The 20,790-nt window shown below is 43.6% G+C and overlaps 1 protein-coding gene across 1 annotated transcript in view; it reads left to right on the top strand.

Moving 5' to 3' along the window:
- The window catches only part of CNIH3 (cornichon family AMPA receptor auxiliary protein 3), a 124,527-nt gene that overhangs the window by 19,040 nt on the left and 84,697 nt on the right, over positions 1-20,790 (top strand). Inside the window, exon 3 of the mRNA XM_038761299.1 lies at positions 9,973-10,017. Coding sequence (XP_038617227.1) covers positions 10,006-10,017 — 12 coding nt within the window. The 5' untranslated portion in view covers positions 9,973-10,005. The remainder of the gene's footprint in view (positions 1-9,972; positions 10,018-20,790) is intronic.

Genomic DNA, 20,790 nt, shown 5'->3' with positions numbered 1-20,790 from the left:
TAAAGTGACTTGCTCAAGGTCACACAGCAGACAACATCAGAGCTGGGATTAGATCCCAGGTCCTCTGACTCCAACTGGGTCACACTCCTGTTCTCATCAGCAATCTCTAAAAAGTGCCAGGATATATATATATATATATATATATAGAGAGAGAGAGAGAGAGAGAGAGAGAGAGAGAGAAAGAGAGAGAGAAAGAGAGAATGGGGGCAGGAGAAAGGAGGGTAGGGGAAGGAGAAGGGAATGCATTTTGGATCTGTCTCCTTTTGAGGCCCACTCCTTTTCAAGCTTGGGTATAAATTACATTATTGTCTGGGTATTAGGCCATGGACAATTCCAAGGCCTAGCATACAGAAACTGACCTGAAGGCTGTGTGTTCATTCCAGGGCATGAGATGGTGCATTAAATTTTGTAGAGGGTAGTCTCGGTTTAATTTCCCAGAGCAAGAACCATGATTAAGGGCAGCTAGTTCAGGCAGATTTACTCTGACTCAAACTAGACAACCTAAACCCTGGGTACTTCATTTCTACAGTGATCAAGAAGCCCAGAGATATTGTAAAATAAAAGAATTGTTAAGCTACAGCTCCTTGACCAAGAAACACCAAAGTGACAAAATGTGTATCAATAGATGGACAGTAAGAGGAGAGCCCTAGTCGACTGAAAACATCCATATTTCTGCAGTTCCCTATATGGTTTGGTCACTCTCAGTATCAAATATAAAACTAGGATCTTTATAATCAGGAAGATATAGCACTTGTGGAAAATCCCGAAGTATAGACTCTCCTCATTGTTAAGCAGTGATAATAATAATAGAATATTATGGTAAGTGATAAGTGCTTACTGTGTACCCGGCACTGTGACTAAGTTCTGGGGTAAATACAAGTTAATTAAGACACAGTCCTCAGAATAGGGAGGAATGAGAACAGGAGAACAGTTTAATCCCTATTTTACAGATGAGGAAACTAAGGCACAGAGAAGGTAGGTGACTTGACCTAGGTCACAAAGCAGGCAAATGGCAGAGCTGTTGTTAAAACCCATATTCTCTGACTCCCCTGGCCCATGCTCTTTCCACTAGGCTTCACTGCTTCTTGAAGCAAGTCTTTCGCAAATGACATGGACTTACTTTGGCTACATAGCTACAAATTACGTGGCTTTGTTTATCAAGATATTTAAAGTGATGATTTTCATTGGTCTAAAATATAAAGATCTAGTGACTCAGTTATCCACTTCTATTGTACTCTCTCTAGCACTTAGTTCAGTGCTTGGCCATAGAAGGCACTCAATAAATACTGTTGTTGATGAGGACAAAGTGTATTTTTAGACCTTAATTATTCATATAATTTGAGTTCAGTAAGACTCATATAAGAGGACGTGTGTGTATGTGTGTGTGTTTGTGTGTGGGTGTCTTTTATGTTGCTGCTGGTCTGTATAGTTTCAACTCATTAGATTCTTTTATGATTTAGAGATATGGGCAGCGAACTGGAAGTAAAAACTCCTGGAGTTTGCTACGTGTACACTTTACTTATAGGTTTACTTTTGGTAAATCAGTTCAATGAATCAATTACTCTATCAGTCATATTTATTGAGCTCTTACAGTGTACGTAGCATTGTACTAAGCACTTGGGAGAGTACAACAATGTAACATATACATTCCTTGCCAACAGTGAGCTTACAGTCTAGAAGGAGAGGCAGACATCAGTATAATTAAATAAATTATGGTTACATACGTAAGTGCTGTGGGCCTGGGGTCAGGGTTGGTAAATAAAGGGGGCAGTCAGGGGAACGCAGAAGGAAGTGGGAAAAGAGGGAATGAGGGGTTAGTCAGAGAAGGCCTCTTGGAGGAGGTGTGCCTTCAATAAGGCTTTGAAGCAGGGGAGTGTAATTGTGTTATATGACGAGGGACAGCCTGGGCAAGAGATCAGTGGTGAGATAGATGAGATCGAAGTATAATGAGGATTAGAGCATTAGAGGAGTGAAGTCTGTGGGCTGGATTGTAGTAATAACAATAATAATAATAATAATGATGATGGTATTTGTTAAGCGCTTACTATGTGCAAAGCACTGTTCTAAGCGCTGGGGTAGATACAAGGTGATCAGGTTGTCCCACATGGGGCACACAGTCTTATTCCCCATTTTACAGATGAGGTAACTGAGGCCCAGAGAAGCTAAGTGACTTGCCCGAAGTCACACAGCCGACAATTGGCAGAGCCGGGATTCGAACCCTTGACCTCTGACTCCAAAGCCCATGCTCTTTCCATTAAGCCATGCTGCTTCTTCTTAGTAGAAGAGTAGTGAGGTGAGGTAGGAGGGGGCAAGGTGATTGAATGCTTTAAAGCCAATGGTAAGGAGTTTCCGTTTGATGCGGCCGTAGGTGGGCAACCACTGGAGGTTCCTGAGGAGTTAGGAAACATGGCCTGAGCTATTTGTAGAAAAATAATCTGGGCAGCAGAGTGAAGTATGGACTGGAGTGGGGAGAGACAGGAGGCAGGGAGGTCAGCAAGGAGCCTGGTACAGCAATGGAGACAGGATAGGATAAGTGCTTGGATTAACACGGTAGCAGTTTGGATGAAGAGGAAAGGGAGGACTTTAGCAACGTCGTCAAAGTTGAACTGACAGGATTTAGTGAATAGATTGAATATGTGGGTTGAATGAAAGAGAGGAGTCAAGGATAACACCTCAGTTTCTCCTTTCGGAAAAACTAAATGCCAATAATTGAACGCTACAGAGGAAAGCCCCTAGATAAGTCTGAGAAATAAACAATGAACAACAAATAATGAATAACAAATAATAAACAAATGAAGACTGTGAGCCCCCCGTGGGACAACCTGATCACCTTGTAACCTCCCCAGCGCTTAGAACAGTGCTTTGCACAAAGTAAGCGCTTAATAAATGCCATTATTATTATTATTATTAAATAAATAAAGCTCAAATTCTACCCCACAAAAGTGTTTCAGGCCCTTGAGTGTAAGGTCCTATTCCCCGTAAGGGTATTTACTTACTTTTATGAGTTCAAATTTCATTTTTTTTCTGACCCCACATCTTGCCATCTCTATCCATCTAATATTATTTTTAAAATGTGGGAGCATCTTAAAGGTTAAAAATAATTCAGCTACAGTGATGAACTCAATTAAAGCCTCACGAGCAACCTAGAGAGTGGGAGAGCTGCAGAACCAGTTCTTTCTGTTTCTCATTGATATTAACGTGTTTGCTTCTCTTGCGCTCGTCATCAGGGTTTGGGTCAAAAGACCAGTCAGGAATGTTTTCTTTGAAGTTTCGACAGGCAGGAAAGGATCATCACTGCTCTGGAAGCCACTCATCTGCCAATAAAAAACGGGGCACCCTACAGGAGGGTTAATTGCAGCTAATGATAACTTGAGGGACCTGTCCTGGATTTAGTAAGATTGGCCTGACAGAAGTCATTCGGTTTCTCTATTTGATTTTAGGAAACCTTGGGTTCCTTTGGGGGTTTTTGTGGTCTCGCCCAAGCACCAGTCACTTAGTACTGATTTCAAAGGGCAGTGACCCCAGGGGATCCCAGCTGACACCCTCCCAGTGATAGGGTCTGTGTAGAGCGGACCTTCATACAAGAAAGGATTCAGACTAGGAACTAGGGAATCTGTACTGTATTTGGGTCACCTGTCGAACACCGACTTGTATGATCCTTAGATGAGCTGCTTCATCTCTCAAACCCTCCATTTTCCAATTGTTAAAACAGAGATAGTGATTTCTGGTCCATTTCACGTACAAGGCCTTTTTGGAGATGTGAAGCATTGTGAGCTCTCGGAAAGGCGCTAAATACATGTAAGGCATTGTAAGTGGTTATTATCCCTGTTATGATTATTGATCCATGTAATTACCAGAACCCCCAGATTCAGGCCATGAGCCTTTCTATTCACAGGTTTCCCTTGCAGTAGTGGTTGCTAGGTCCTTCTGTCAGACACCCCAGAGATTTCTGGATTTGGGACCTATTGAAGGACTAGTAAATGTAGAATTTCTTTATAGCTTGGCCTAATAAAGAAACTACCTGGATTTATTTATTTATTTTACTTGTACATGTCTATTCTATTTTATTTTGTTAGTATGTTTGGTTTTGTTCTCTGTCTCCCCCTTCTAGACTGTGAGCCCACTGTTGGGTAGGGACTGTCTCTATATGTTGCCAACTTGTACTTCCCAAGCGCTTAGTCCAGTGCTCTGCACACAGTAAGCGCTCAATAAATACGATTGATTGATTGATCCACACTGTTAGAGAGCTGAGAGTCCCAGGTATTTCAAAATCCAGAAAAGCAGCAGTTTACTACTCTAGAATGGAGTCTGTAGTGCCACAAGAATATATATGCTTGATAAGTACCATCACTAGTAGAACATGAAAGCTGTTTCAGTGCTTCGTAAAATGGTCGAGGGATGAAGTCTTTGGCTGGGTCCGTATACTTGAATTAGCCAGTTGAGGTGGGGGGGTGGGGGGGGGTTAGGGAAGATGTTCAGATATTTCCTAGGTCTCTCTTGAGCAGGAAGAAAGAGCAGAACTGGCCTATGGTGTTGAGGGAGGGGAGGCAAGGGAGTGGAGGACGGAATGTTCTGGATGTTGTGCTGGGCCATGTTGGGGGAACTTTCTCTCATGACTACAAAGTCCTCTGGAAATAGCCAGAGCCAGAGGCTGCTATGGATTCTCCCATCGCAGACTGTGCCTGTTCAATCCCCTCAACTCTCTTCTTTCTCCTTTCATGTCAAACCAGTTATTCTAACCCTGAACCTAAGCCCCATTCCTTAACCTAAACCTAACCCTAGTTGTAACCCTTGCCCCGTACCTAACCCTAATCCTAACCCCAGAAGCAGCATGGCCTAGTGAAAAGAACACAGGCCTGGGAATCAGAGGACCTGGGTTCTAATCCCAGCTCCACCATGTACCTGCTGTATGACTTCTGTGTGCCTCAGTTCCCTCTAACTGCAAAATGGAGATTCAATACCTGTTTTCCCTTCTACTTAGACTGTGAGCTCCATGTGGGACCTGATTATCCTGGATCTACCCCAGCGCATAGTACAGTGTTTTGCACATAGTAAGCTCTTAATAAATACCACAGTTACTATTATTATTATCCCTGACTCTATCAATCAATCAATCAATCGTATTTATTGAGCGCTTACTGTGTGCAGAGCACTGTACTAAGTGCTTGGGAAGTACAAGTTGGCAACATATAGAGACAGTCCCTACCCAACAGTGGGCTCACAGTCTAGAAGGGGGAGACAGAGAACAAAACCAAACATATTAACAAAATAAAATAAATAACATTGTTTTTTAGGAAACCGATTCTACTGATGATTGATCTAAGATTTCCAACATTGCCCAAGACATATTCTTGTTAATAATTGGGTTTTAGTTATTTTCTATTATATTTAGGATTATTTGTCACCGGGAGTATTTAGCTCATTTAGTATGTAGGTCCTCCATTAGACAACACTCATAACGTAGGGTAACATTAGTGTATGCACACTGCCTATGTTTTGATAAGTATTATCATTTTATATGTATAGCACCATGGGTGTGTAATGTTTAATTACATTGAGAGCAGTTCAGATGATCTGTGCCTGGAGTATTTATTTTGATTCTGTGTGATTTACATGTAACATGCCAATTTAGAACTGAAGGTAGAAATTCATCCCTTATGGTATGTTCACTGAATAGAATTCCTGGAGTTCTAAATGGGAACCATGAGGCCAGCAAGAGGTCTAAATACTTGCTAACTTGCCATGAAATACTGAGTCCTGTTTTCCCCATGGCCAAAACCCTTTATTCCCAACCCCGCAGCGCATTGTATCCAGGCAGGTGTGCATTGCAGAAAGGAAAAAAAATCCATAATTCTTCAACTACCCAAAACACACAAACTAGAAATTTTATTGGGCTAAAAGACTGCCTAGAAACCCTCAACAGCCTAAAATGTTTCATATATAACCTACAGGGCTACCGAACATTTTTTCTAAGTGAGGGGCAAAAAATCCCTACCCAGATAGGGATCTTGGACGTGATCTTTGCACATAGATATACTTTTTAAGCCTTTCAAACTTGAGTATGGAAGTTCTGCTGAGCCTTTACTGTTACCTTGTATGAAAATGGATTTGCATTTAAGAAGCTTCACAAAGAAAGTGACTTTAAAGGATATTTTTTACTGTTGATAACTCTGACATCTGGTGGCCATTTGGAGAACTGTACCTTTGGACTATTATGAATGCAGATTTTAGATTTTAAATTATGTTTCCGAATGCAACTCCTTATACAAGACACAAGCTTAATAAGGAAGCTGGATCTGTTTTAGAAATTAATGACTTTGTTAATTGATCTTATGAAATGAATTGTTTTATGTGCACAGAAAAGACTGGTATCGAGAGTTGCTTTTTTTCACTTGCACAAATCATAGGATTTTTGAGTTCAGTTCTCCCTTTGGCTTAGGAAAGAGTGGGCTCATGTAAACACCTACTAGAACCCTAGTACATGTTTTCATCAGTATTTGTGAGACTGGGTGAAGCTTTCTATGTATGGTTGTAGCGCCAGGTCCTAACCCTGGGAATGTATTGGGTAGGAGATTTGCCTGGAGGAAGTGAAGACCCAGTGTTTCCTGGGTAGCTTGGGAGAATATAGTAAGGGGAAGCAGTTGACCACCTTGAAAAGTTGTTTATCTTAGTTGTCTTATAAACTCTCAACCTGGGAAGGATGCAAACATGGCACTATAACATTCTCCACTTTTAGAATGTTGGGAAGACTGAGATTGTGGCCGTAACTTTTGTGACTGTTTTGACAGAGTTGCAAGGAGCCTGACATCCTGCTACACTAGCCACAATGTCCTATTGCTTTTGTCATATTTACTATTATCCTTGCCTTCTCCGTTTTTATGTTTTCAAGGTATAGCAGCTGTGAAATTGGGCAGAGGGAGGAGGGTGGTTCTCATTGAGCAAACCCCTTTGGCCGCTTTCAGACATACTCACTGGCTTCAAGACACTTCTTTGGGGAATAGCTAAGGCCACACTTGGAAATAAAGGGAGGGAGAACAAGAAACCTTTCTCCCCATTTCACAAAGAAGCCACAAAAGCAGTATTCTCCCACATACAAAGAGAAGGCTACATCTCAGACTGTGTGCCCCATGTGGGAGAGGGACTGTGTCTGATTTGATTATCTTGCATCTATCTCAGTGCTTAACACATAATATTTAACAAATATTATGCCTAATAAATACTGTTGTTATTATAGGATTCAAGAAGCCATAGGACTAGAAGAACCATAAGAAATAAATCTAGTCAAAACTCCTGCCTTCCTGCAGAACCACTCTGAAACTATCTTGCTTCACTGAGACTCTCTACTGCTTTTTAAAGCCTTCCAGTAAAAAGGTTTCCACGGTCTCCTTAATCAAGCATTCCAGGATTATAAATCCCTCACTGTCAGGAAATTCTTGCTTATGTATCGCCTAAATCCCACATACTACTTCTTAAATCCATTTTCTCTATTCCTGAAGGCATTGTGCAAAGTTGCAGAGGAATTACGATTTCCCCAAATCTCTTGCTCTTCAGGTTTCTCTTCATACTGAGACTTTATAAGACTTCTAAGAAGAACTGCCTTACATGGTCGTCAAAAAGCTCCCTCTTATTTTTCATTTTGTTCTCCTGCTACACCCCTACAAATACTCTTCACTTCTTCCAAACACATCTCCTACCCATTCCTTAGCCTTGGCCTTGGCTCTCCCACTTCTGACTCACTCTTTAAGCACTGCTCCCCTCCTGGAACGCCCTTCCGTCTCAGCTTCGCCAAACCACATCCCTACCCTCTTTCTACAAAGCCAGCTCCCCTGTGAATGACTCCCTGATATATAGGTCTAACTTTCCCTCAGCTACCTCGGCAGTCCTCTCTCATCTCTGCCAGTCATAGTCTCACTGGGGCACAGTGCAACAGGCAAGGAGGCAGGCAGGAGTATATGTACAGTCTTGGCCCACGTTATGGACTAGAATGCCATTCTCCAGATCTTCTGATTTCCAGAGGCATAGGAATTTCTCAATTCCTCTGAGAAATTCTTCTGATTCAACAGGCTAAGGGCAACTTCAAAAGTTCTAGAGAAAGTTATAGTACTTTCCCATGTGGTTTAGTACAGTGCTTTGCATATGGTAGCTGTTCAGTAAATGCTGTTGATTGATTAACTGACAGTTACCGAAGACGGATAGATGGATGGATGGATAGATGGATGACTCTATCCAAGAGGCAAATAGCCAAGAAGGCATGCAAATGATTGTGAACCACTTGGAAGAGTCAGTCTAGTGTTTATGGACTAATAATAAAGTAGAAGGAAACCATGATTATATATCATCCTGCATCAAGGAAACTCTGCATAGCCAAATATCCCTGTTGGTAGTACAGTATGATATGTAGTCATATAATTCTGTTACTCAGGCAGCACATTGTATAACAATGCAATTATAGACAAGGAAGCAGCAAATTGAATAAAACAGGCCAGCATAGCCTCTGGGAGGCTGTCAGATAGATTGTGGCATCAAGCTTCAAGGCAAACTGGAAGTCTTTAGCACTGTAGTGCCGTCACATCTTCTTGCCACTTTTTTTCCATTGCTCTCAAGCTTCTGCTCAAAAACAGCCATTACTTCCTAATGCAGTGTGTTATGCCAGTCAGGCTTCCACAGTTGCCTCCCAGCTTTTGGTTGTGATGCCATATTGTCTGGAGGCTGCAAAACTTCACTAGGCCCTTAAGATGTTTCCTCTGCTCACTTGATTTCAGCACACCAAAAAGCAATGGTTTTGTATTTTCATATCAGTGTTCTCCTCAAATGACCTACCCAGTGAAGTTGTGTTAAGATAAGCATAACTTCACTGCTAATAGACGGACTTTGTTCCAGGACCGTATTGTTCACGGGCCTATCTTGCCAAACGTTATTGAGTATGGCCCACAATAGTCAATGAAGGAACTGCTAATAATAATAATAATAATTGTGGTATTTGTTAAGCACTAACTTTGTGCCAAGCACTGTTCTAAGCCTGATTATCTGATTACCTTAATAATAACGTGCAGCTACAGTGACCCTGCTAAGCCCAGAGGGGCTCTCAGATCCAAAAAAGCTGGACAGAAGGGGGAAGAGCAAATAATAATTGTGGTATTTGTTAAGTGCTTACTATGTGCCAGGGTAGATACAAGGTAATCGCATTGGACACAGTCCCTGTCCCACATGGGGCTCACACTCTTAACCCCCATTTTACAGATGAGGGAAATGAAGCCCAGGGAAGGTAAGTAACTTGTCCAAGGTCACCCAGCAGTCATGTGGGATTAGAACCCATGTCCTTTGACTCCCAGGCTCATCCTCTTTCCATTAGGCTATGCTGTTTCTCTGACTGATTATCTAGGTGTGGATGGATGTTGTTGGTTCTTGTGCTCTCTCTGGGGCGGGGTTGGGTGTGTGTGTATGTGTGTGTGAGAGAGAGGGAGAGAGAGAGAGAGAGAAGAGAGAGAAAGAAGAATTGTGCCTCTCTCTTGGTCATTGCAGTAAAGATGGCACATAAGGGTGTTTGTTCAAAACCAAGTCTGACAAGACTGGCATGAGGTGATTGGGGCCTGTTGCCCCTCTGTGGGGAGGGATGGGAGGGACATAGCTAATACCCAGCGCTTAGTACTGTGCTCAACGCTTAATACAGTGCTTGGCACATAAGCACTTAACAAATACCATTATTACCCTCCCAAAGGCAAAGAGTAGAGTAGATACCCTAAATTAATACTAACAGGAGCTTATCGCTTTCCCCCCAAATAAATTTATTATGCAAATACCTGTTGTAACTCAATGCTTTAGCAGACAGTAAACTAAAAAACACTGATCTAAGAGTACAGTGTAAAACTGTGTACGATTCTTCAAGTTAACTGCAAAATCAGCAATGTGTCTCTGAATCTTTCAGCCTTAAAAGCTTAGAGGGTTGATCATTAATTTGCTTTTTTTCCACAGATGACTCTGTTCCAGTGATGCCATCATTTCTGAATGTGTAATCAGGTATGCTCGTATATCATGCTAATTCATGAGGTATTTGGGGCAAACTTGTTGTGGTTCTCTCTCCCCCTTGGCCGGAGCGGTGCTGGAGCACTAAGGAACCAATCAATCCTGCTATTTCCCTGCTATTTCACGGTTTGACTGAACCTATTGGGTCACCCACTGCTGCTCTTTGCTGCCAAAACTGAGGTCAGGGACAATCCAGGAGGTAATGGAGGGTCAATCCAAACCCCAGGCCAGGACTGTGGAAGCAAAGCCCCCCAATTTTTAGGGCAGATGGGCAGTTGTCACTAAGCCACTCTGCCCCTTGGAGTTGAATAGGGGTCAGCTGGAAGCTGAAGTCACTTCTATAGTACCCCTCAGCCTTTATGTACATATCTGTAATTTATTTATTTATATTAAAGTCTGTCTTCCCCTCTAGACTGTAAGCTCATTGTGGGCAGGGAATATGTCTGTTATATTGTACTCTCCCAAGCATTTAGTACAGTTCTCTGCACACAGTAAGTGCTCAATAAATCTGATGGACTGACTGACTGAGTCAGATACCCTTAGGCTATCCCTCATTCATTCATTCAGTCGTATTTATTGAGCGCTTACTGTGTGCAGAACACTGTACTAAGCGCTTGGGAAGTACAAGTTGGCAACATATAGAGGCGGTCCCTACTCAACAACGGGCTCACAGTCTAGAAGGGGGAGACAGACAGCAAAACAAAACATGTGGACAGGTATCTAGTCATCAGAATAGAGATAAAGCTAGATGCACATCAATAACAAAATAGAATAGTAAATATATACAAGTAAAATAAATAGAGTAATAAATCTGTACAAATATATATACAACCCCTCACCATAATCCCCCAGCTCCTGCCCCTAGCAATGGGTGGCATGCCTGGGCTACCGTCTCTGCAGTCGATGTGGGAATCTGGACCTGTCCTGAATCTGGAGCTGAACAAGAGGCGGGTGTGGTTTAGAGGATCTGGAAATCAAGGGACCTTGGTTCTACTCCCAGTTCTTCTGCTGGCCTGTTGTGTTATATCATACTCTCCCAGGTGCTTAGTACAGTGCTCTGCACACAGTAAGCACTCAATAAGTATGATTGACTGACTGACTGTGTGATTTCAGGCCAATGTATCTCTATTTCCTTATCTATGAAATAGAGATAATAGTAGCTGCCATGCAGGGATGTCTTGATGATAAAATGGGATAATTTGATATGACAGTGCTAAGGAAATACCTGATACTGTGAGTTAATTATTACTAGCCATCATGAAATATTGAGCTGACCCCTCCCCTCCCCCTCTGGCTGGTGGGGCAGGAGTCTAAGCCTGGCTGTAGGCCCCTGAGCTGGGGAAGAAGGCCTCCAGCTGTTGGATTGGGCATTAGGTGGGACCATGGCCGCAGCAGTCAATCAAACAATCTATAGCATTTATTGAGGGCCTACATGTGTAGAGCCCTCTGCTAAGCACTTGGGAAAGCCCAACAGAGATAGAAAGACATGATCCCTGCTATCAGGATCTCCCCCCTGCCTTACCTCCTTCCCCTCCCCACAGCACCTGTATATATGTATATATGTTTGTATGTATTTATTACTCTATTTATTTGTACATGTTTTTTCTATTTATTTTATTTTGTTAATATGTTTTGTTTTGTTCTATTGTCTCCCCCTTCTAGACTGTGAGCCCACTGTTGGGTAGGGACTGTCTCTATATGTTGCCAACTTGTACTTCAATAAATAAATAAATAAATACTTGTACTTGTACGCTCAATAAATACGATTGAATGAAATGAATGAATGAATCAGGGATCATACAGGCCCATAATCCCTGCTCCATTGGGTGGAAGACACAAACTCTTGCCCCTGAGGGTGCCAGGGAACTCCCACTTTCATCCTGGTCCTCAAATGAAAAAAATTCACTCTGGGGAGTTGGGAACCAGGATTTTATTTTTGGGGAGAGCTATTTAAGTGGCAGGAAAGACAACAGAGGGACCTCTCACTTAAAAGAGTGCACCTCAGAAAGCTGAAGCAGAAAACCAGTGACCTGACTTTTTGGTCCAAGACAGATGCAGTTGACTGGAAACAGAGTGGAATGGTGTTTTACTGGTTTGCCTTTGAGAAGGGTCTCTTTCATTGTTCTTCATTTAAGGGTCCAAGGAAATGTTGAAGGGTTTAGAGAATGAGGGAAGGGAGGTGAAGAAGTGATTGTCTTGGGGAAAAGGGGGAGGAAATCTCACTCAACACCCCATATTCCTTTCCTTTTGTCTCCTAATAATAATAATAATGGTATTCATTAAGCACTTACTATGCACCAAGCACTGTATTTAGCACTGGGATTGAAACTGGATAATCAGATCAGAGTCAGTCCCTGTTTTATTTGGGATTCACAGTCTAAGAGGAAGGGAGAACTGGTATTTTATCCCTGTTTTACAAATGAGGAAATGAAGCCTCAGAGAAGTTAAGTGACTTGTCCAAGGTCACTCAGAAGGTCCATGGCAGTGCTGGGATTAAAACCCAGGTCCTCTGAGTCTTAGACCTATACTGTTCCTACTAGACCTCTCTGCTGCCCTGCTTTTCTCAAACCCACAGACCCATACTGAAAGACATTTCTGGTGAGATTGGGGCCCGTTTGAGAGGGATAGGCAATTGTGCATTTGGGTTTGGGGTTCATGAAACTGAAAAATTCACCATGTTTGACAAGAAGGAAGTTAATGTGCATCTTAAATTAGTTCTTTAGAAAAAGCAAGAGTATGTGGAAAAAAGAATGCGCTAGAACACGGTTATTGTGTTTTCATATAATGAAATAGGAAGCAGCTATTCCTTTAGCTTTTTCTCCTCAACCTAATTTTCTAACTTTTAATCATCTTTGTGGCTTGCCACCACACTCTCTCCAAGTTCTTATGAGATTAAAGTCTCTTCTTCTTTTCTCCTTTCCTGCTTTCTCACCAACCTTTTCCTTTTAGTCCCCCTCCTCTTCCCTGCTCTTTCCTTTTTTTTCCACCATTTTCCTTCCTTCCTCTTTTGCTCCTAATATCTCCCCTTTCTTTCCTTCTCTCATCTCCCGCTCTCCCTCTTCTTTCCCTATTTCCCTTGCTCCTTTCTCCCTCTCCCCACCCAGTCGCTTTACTTCACTACCCACAGGAGGGCAGCTTAAATTTGGAGTCTTACTGGACTAGAACTCATGCACTAACACCGTATGGTCACTTCAATACCACTACAATTACTAAAAAAGCTTTTACTGTTATTTCAATGCCACCATGGGTGCGAAACAGGGTTTCCAATGTGTTTATGTTCATGAGGCTCTGAAAAACCAACACAAATAAGAAATAATTAAAAGAAGGAAGAAGAAGGCCTGGTTCTATAGCACAAGCAGCTCTTCAAGTCTGTCAACAATTTAAAGGTTGAGCTTTAGGGCCCTGAAAGCAGAAGAGAGAGGATCCACCCTCATAATCTTATCCTCACACAACCTCTGGCATGACTGTGAGCAGAAGAGTTGTGCTGTGTAAAAGGGAGAGAGAAAAGCAGAGGGAGGGGAGAGGGAGAGAGAGAGCAAGTTGGAATGAGGGAGGGAGAAGAAGTTGGAGAGAGGGAGAGAGAGGAAGTTGGAGAGACAGGGAGAAAGAGAGAGGTAGAGGGGGAAAGAAAAGAAAAGAGGAAGAGATAGGGATAGAGGGAGAGGGATGAAGAGGGAGAGAGGGAGAGAGAAAGAGGAAGAAAAGGAAAGAGAGACAGTATCCTCCCCCAAGGAAAGGCAAAAAGGAGAAGGGCTGCCAATGAAAGCACAGCTGGCACAGACAAGAAAGATAGGGAATCCTGGCCCAACCTTCTTGCAGATGCTGGGCTGCTGTTCCGCAAATGCCAACCACTTCAAAATAACACGGCCTGGCAGACACAAACAAGAACTTTATGTTGGTGCTGTACCGCCTACGCACAGGCAACTGTTTGACAGCAAGCTTTCCAAATGGCTTAAGTTTCGAGGCAGGAGCAGTGGCTTCAGAGAAACCACAGAGAAATATTTTTTTCTACTTCATCATCATATCCCCGGTGACAGGAAATTCAAGGTATTTCTGGCCAGGCGGAAGATAGTGGCTAGTTCTGTGAAACACTGAATCCAAGAGAAAGGAGCAGCAGCTGAACTCCAGAATTAGGAAAAGTTTGGAGCGAAGTTGCCAAAATTCACAGGTGGAGCCTCCAACAGCTTCACCTCTTTGGCTGTCAAGCTGGACTGGAAATTTTAAAATAATTTTTTGAAATTGCTTCTGGAGGACAGGTCCAGATTTCTGGGTAGGGAAGGGAAAGGAAGCATAAACAAGGAGAGGAGAGGAATCAGGCCTGCTGGTTTCTATTGGCTGATTTTTATTCCTGGTTTTTCCTGGCTGAATCACTGCTTGGGATTGGGCAAACCACTCCAGGCCCTCAATTTCTCCATCTATACAATAAGAATGATAATGCTTAGGACACCTCCATGGGGCTATTACTAATGTGTGGATTATGGCTGAAATTTCATATTAAATGTCTGTGCTCTGAGAGGAAGCACAAAACTATTTTATCTGCTGTGCCAACTAATTGGGTATTTTATTATTGTAATAATCACTAATAATAACAATGCTTCTACTAATAATAATTCTATTTGTTAAGTGCTTACTATGTACTAAGTGCTGGGTAGATGCAGAGAAGCAGCATGGCATAGTGGTTAGAGCACAGGCCTGGGAGTCAGAAGGTCATGGGTTCTAATCCTGGCTCCGCTACTTGCCTGCTGTGTGACCTTGGGCAAGTCACTTCACTTCTCTGGGCCTCAGTTCCCTCATCTGTAAAATCGGGATTGAGACTGTGAGGCCTATGTGGAACAGGGACCATGTCCAACACCATTTGCTTGTATCCACCCCTGTGCTTAGTGCAGTGCCTGGCACATAGTAAGCGCTTAACAAATACCATGATTATGATTATTATTATTATTATGAGATAATCAAGTCCCACATTGAGGCTTGCAGTCTTAAGTAGGAGGGAGGATGGTGAGAATGGGGATGAAGACTATGAGCTATGAGCCCCACGTAGGACACAGACTGTGTATCTAGCTTTAATCAATCAATCAGTCAATCAATCGTATTTATTGAGCGCTTACTGTGTGCAGAGCACTGTACTAAGCGCTTGGGAAGTACAAGTTGGCAACATGCAGAGACAGTCCCTACCCAACAGTGGGCTTACAGTCTAGCTTGTATCTACCTCAGCGTTTATTACCATGCTTCACACCGGCTGACATTTCAGCTTCAGGCCCCAGAGACATCATCACACCAACATTATTGCCTGACTAACTTAGAGGTTAATTAGGCAGGCCCAAAGCCTTCAGTCTTGTCTCCATGGTGGGAGCAAGCCCTGGCAGTGACTCATTTGCCATCTTTGGATTCCCTTTGGATTCTACAGAGCAGATGGTCATACCTGGAGGTTAGACCAACCCATCAGTTTGGACCAAGGGAGCCCCATGTCAGAGAGGGACCGTGTCTGACCTGATTAGCTTCTATCTTCCTCAGTGTTTAGAACAGTATTTGGCACATAGTAAGCACTTAACAGGTGCCATTTTATTTTTAAAAGGCCTTTTCTGAAAACCGGCTAGAAGAGGGTAAATATCTAGTTCATTATCAGTCTGAGCTGTAGAAAAAATACCACTTAAAAAAATGGTATTTGTGCCAGGCACTGTTCTAAGCACTGGAGTAGATACAAGCGGATCGATTTGGATACAGTCCATGTCCCACATGGGAGTCACAGTCTTGATCCCCATTTTACAAATGAGGTAACTAAATGAGGGTAATTAAGTGCTTGTCCAGGGTCACACAGCAGACAAGTGGTGGAGCCACGATTAGAACCCAGGTCCTTCCCAGGCCACTGCTCTACCCCCACTTTCTGACAATTCTGAATGTAACCATAGTTTGAAATTAGTTACATTGGACTCCCAACTGCTTTAATTCTCTGATGTTACTGTCATTATAAAAAAAAGATCTTAATGTCTTGCTTTTACCTTCACCCAAGGGCATTCAGACCCAGGGAAATGGATCACCATGCAAAGTCTTTGCCTTCCATATGCCGCCAAGTCTTCATTTCAAAACTCTGGAGAAGTCTTTACTCAATGGATTAAAAGCTTTTGCATGTCAGTGAAGAAAACCTAATTTTTAAACTTTCTTTTGTATCCAACAGCATTAGTCTAAATGTCCCTTGGCATTTTAGAGTTATGAATGAGAAGTCACTTTCATTCCAGGTTCCTGTTACTGTTTATTTCCTCTTAAAAAACCACTAGAAGCCTCTTGTCAGACCAGAAAAGTATTTTGGGGTGAAGTCTGCTGATTAGTTGTTTTGACATACAAGGAACTTTCCTTACACAGAGCTGACCAACCTCTCTCTCTTATGCCTCTCCACCCAGAGAACTTGATAACTGAGTTGTTAGCTTTGTCCTCAAAACCCATAATGGAGCATGGACACAGGTATTCTTGAGGGCTACTCTTTGAAGAAACTTTCTTTCTCAGTAATAAAGGCAGAAGCATTTCAAATTCTCCAGCTGCATTACTGCCCATCTGTCATATTCTACTTCCTCTGGACCCCATCCGGAGGTGGGGTCCATCTTCAGTGTAAGAACATCTATCTGTAGAATGGGGCACACTATCTGCTGGGGTTTTAAACCACAAAATAAAAGGAGCTGCATTTATTCTGGGGTTCAATTACTTCCAGTTAGCATATTCCATAAGTGAAAGGTAGCTATATTATTGATAAGGATTGCCCACTGGAATTATTTATCGGGGGGCGGGGGGTGGGGAAGGACTATGCATTTGGTGACTCTCACTTCATGGATAAAAAGGAGCATGTTAGACTGTAAGGTCATTGTGGGCAGAGAACATGTCTACCAACTCCATTGTATTGTACTCTCCCAAGCGTTTAGTAAAATGCTCTGCATCCAGTAAGTGATCAATAAATACCACTGATTGATTGATGTTGTCATGCTGTGAGAATGAAATGATTGGCCTTCCTTCTCTCACCTGCCCACCCACTAGGTTGTTGCTGGGTATCCTGAGATTCACCTGGAACTTTTGATTTGCACAAGTCAGTGTCACCTGAGTTCCTTGTAGGCAGGGATTATCTCTCTTTATTGCTCTATTGTACTTTCCCAAGCACTTAGTATATTACTCTGCACACAGTAAGTGCTCAGTGAATACATTTGAATGAATGAATGAATTTAAGGGGCAATCTAGGGGAAGAGGGGAAGAGGGAAAAGGTCATCTTCATTGCTTTGGACTTCCACAGTGGTAATTTGGGTAGGAAGGAAAGGGAAAAGATGAAGTCCCCTTCTAGACTGCGAGCCCACTGTTGGGTAGGGACTGTCTCTATATGTTGCCAACTTTACTTCCCAAGCGCTTAGTACAGTGCTCTGCACACAGTAAGTGCTCAATAAATACGATTGAATGAATGAATGAATGAAGTCTAAATGGAGAAATGGAGAGAGAAGAGAAAGCTGGTAGAAGAGGAGGAGAAGGGAGAATAAGTAGAGAGAGATAGAAGAGTAAAATGAATATATGAAAAATGTGAAAGGCCCTTGCTATCCATTGGGCTTTCCTTCTGCACTTCTTTTTTTCTCCTCCCGTCCCTCTCTCCCTCCTTCCTTCCTTTCCCTCCCTTCCTCCGTTTCTCCTTCACTTTCTGCCTTCCTTCTTTCCTCTTTCCCTTTCTCCTTCTCTTCCTCCTAGCCCCAAAGATATATTGGGATGGAGAATCCTACCAAGCCCAAACCTGATGACCTCTGCAAGTCAAACTGGGGTTTTTATGGGGAAGAAGATGGGGGTGGGGGTGGGGTTGGTGAGCCAGGGGAAGAGAACAGTGCGCATGGATAGCCCAAGAATTTCACGGGTGGGGAGGTCCCAAATGAAAACATTTGAGTGCATTGGCTTAAATGTATCTATGTTAAAGTAGAAATGCTAACCCTGTACTTTTGAGTGTCTTCACTCTGACTGTACTCACTTTAAAATCTCATCCAAAACAATTTATATAAAAAGAAAACGCGTGATTGAGAGGGAGGCGAGCAGGGGAAGAAAGAGTGGGACTGAAGCCCCCCTAACATGCTCCCCAAAGAGTTATCTGGGGCACAGCTCCTTGGCTAGATTTCTGTTTTCTCTTTCCTCCGCATCTCATGAGTGACGCGTTGTTGATATTTTTAGGCGCATTTCTCAGGGCTCTGCCTCCACCATGTCCCTACCAGGGAATGAGACTCACTGAAGTGAGTCACTTGGCAAAGACCTCCCCCTCCTGCGTTTGGGTGCCGGAGCTGTTGTGCAGAATTGGGTGTTTCTGTGTCTGATGCTCTTGGGCTTTGGTTGGTGGTGGGATTTTTTATTTTATTGGGGTCCCCCCCCCCTTACACTGGCAGCTCCAATTGTAAAAGACAGCAGGGGGCACCAAATCTGCATATTTCTACTGGGTGCTTGCTTGGCCCGCCCACAGCCTTTCATAAAAGTGTCACTCGCTTATATCTCCTTTTTCCACAATCTGCTTTTTATTTCCTGGAATTTCTTCCTCCAGCACACCTTGGCTCTCCCTCTAAAATTCACAGAATATAGGACCATCCACACAGACCCACAGGCACACATGAGTAGAGGTCCTGTAGGATGTATCATACAGCAGAGGTGGCAGAGCCAATCTCTGTTCACGACAAGTTTAAAGGTGGCAGGGGGAGGTGAACATTAAAATAGATTGGGGAGGGGGGATGTAGTAGAATAATAGGGGAAATAGTGCAGTAATTAACTTCTTCCACATTTGTTTTCGTTCAATAAAGTTTTCTCAGACCTCTGGGTGACAACTGTGGCTTGTTTTTGGCAAAAAGCACCGGTTTTAGCCCACGTTAATGCAGAAAATAAATCCCTCCTTCAGCGGCTCAGTGAATAAAGTAAGCCAGTGAAAAGAGGGAGGGGTCCAAGAGCTAGTTTTCAGCTCTGCTAACTGTCCCCAAGAGCCACGCCAAGGAGCAAGAACAGAAATGAGCCACTCAATTCAGTGCAAATAGGAATGACATGGAACAGATTGGGCAGATTGCAAACTTTGCCACACATTTTCTTACCGCCGCCTCTCCTCAGCAAATGATCCCAAACCAGAGAATCCGTCTCTAGGCAGCATCACCCGTGGCACATTCTCCGTGTGAGAGCTCCGCCGGCAGTTCTGGGTGGAACGCTGGGTTTTTATAAGACAATCACTGAGCAGGTTTGAAACACAGATGGCCCAGCCCACACCCAGAGCTCCACCTCGGCCTCAATGCCAAGTCAATGATGAATTGTTTCTATAGATGGAAGAGCATGGAAGAGCAGTGCCATCAGATCCTGGGCGAGATGAAATCCCACTTGGCTGAAGGAGCAATGAGCAAGTCTTGCTCATTGGGTTGGGGAAGCAGGACTGACCCTTGCGGGTCGTGGGCTTGGCCGTTGAGTTTTGACCCAGAGGATCAGGGGAAGGGAAAGGGAGGTTGGCAACTCTAGAGCCTTTGTTGTTGGTCAACTGGCTGTGTCTGCTCTTGGCTTGAGTGGAGGAAAAGGAAGAGAAGTCTCCTCCACGTGTGAGGGCCATTTGGGTAGAGCCTGGAAATAAGACCCGAATGACCACATAGGCAGATGTCTGGGCAAGGCTACAGGGAAAATACAGCCTGGACCTGGAGTTCAGAAAGACCTGGGTTCTAATCCTGGCTCCCCCACTTGTCTGCTGTGTGACCTTGGGCAAGTCACTTAACTTCTCTGGGCCTCAGTTACTTCATCTGTAAAATGGGGTTTAAGACTGTGAGCCCCATGTGGGAAAGGGACTGTGTCCAAACTGATTTTCTTGTCTCCACCCAAGTGCTTAGAACATAGATGTGCTTAAATACCACAAAAAAACAAAAAACAAAAAGGGCTGGTCCAACAGGTGCAGGGAAGGGGATGGGGGCAAGAGGACAGGAGAGCCAGCAGATGGAAGATGGTAGAGGCAATAGGTAAACAGAAACCAGCAAGAGGAATAGAGTCTGGAGGGGATATCAGCCATCTGGCAGGCAGAGCAGGAGTGGAGAGCCCTTTTGGGGGCTTTAATAAAGAGGGGGCCTGCCAAGTGCTGTAAGTGAAATCTCAAAGCAAATTCTAGGCCTGGATCCTTGGCGGGAGGCCTCAGACCCAGAAGCCCTGCCCAGTGGCTTAGTCTTTGAAAACTTCCTTGGTCAACCCAAAGGGTTAGCTTTGCCCTGTTGGGGGAACAAAAGGCAGCCCTGGATGCAGAGGCTGTGTGAGTCTGTGCAGCACCCTTGGCCGGCAGGTCTTCTGCATTGCCGAAATGGGTTGGCGGGGCCTGGGTCAAAGAAATCAGGCCTACTGTTTCCGGGACCAGCTTAATCAGTATTTAATTGTTGCTGAGACTCACCAAGGCTGAGCCCCAGCACTTTTAGGGAGAGGCCCAGGACCTCTGGTCCCCGGATCAGAAAGATTAGTTCTGGGAGGGCACATCCAGTCTTCCTTGGTCTCCCCCCAGCCCACGATTCCCACCATCTACTGGGGTCCCTCCTGGCCTCTGATGGCCTGAGGCGATAGCCTGGGGAGAGGTGCAGAACTTTAGAGCCCCCGGGACAAATTGAGCCTGAGCAGGCTGTTTGTTTTGTGCTTTAATTACTCTAATCTCTGTCTCATGTGCAATATATGGAATGTGTAAAACACCAGGTTTACAGAAAAACTAATACCTCTCATAAAACAGGGTCCATAAACTTTCACTTCACCCAGCGTTTTTGTGAAAGGCGGGGA

Source organism: Tachyglossus aculeatus, chromosome 19, assembly GCF_015852505.1.
Source record: "Tachyglossus aculeatus isolate mTacAcu1 chromosome 19, mTacAcu1.pri, whole genome shotgun sequence".
Classification (NCBI taxonomy): domain Eukaryota; kingdom Metazoa; phylum Chordata; class Mammalia; order Monotremata; family Tachyglossidae; genus Tachyglossus; species Tachyglossus aculeatus.
Note: the sequence above shows the minus strand (reverse complement) of the source record. Positions and strands in the feature narration are given on the sequence as shown.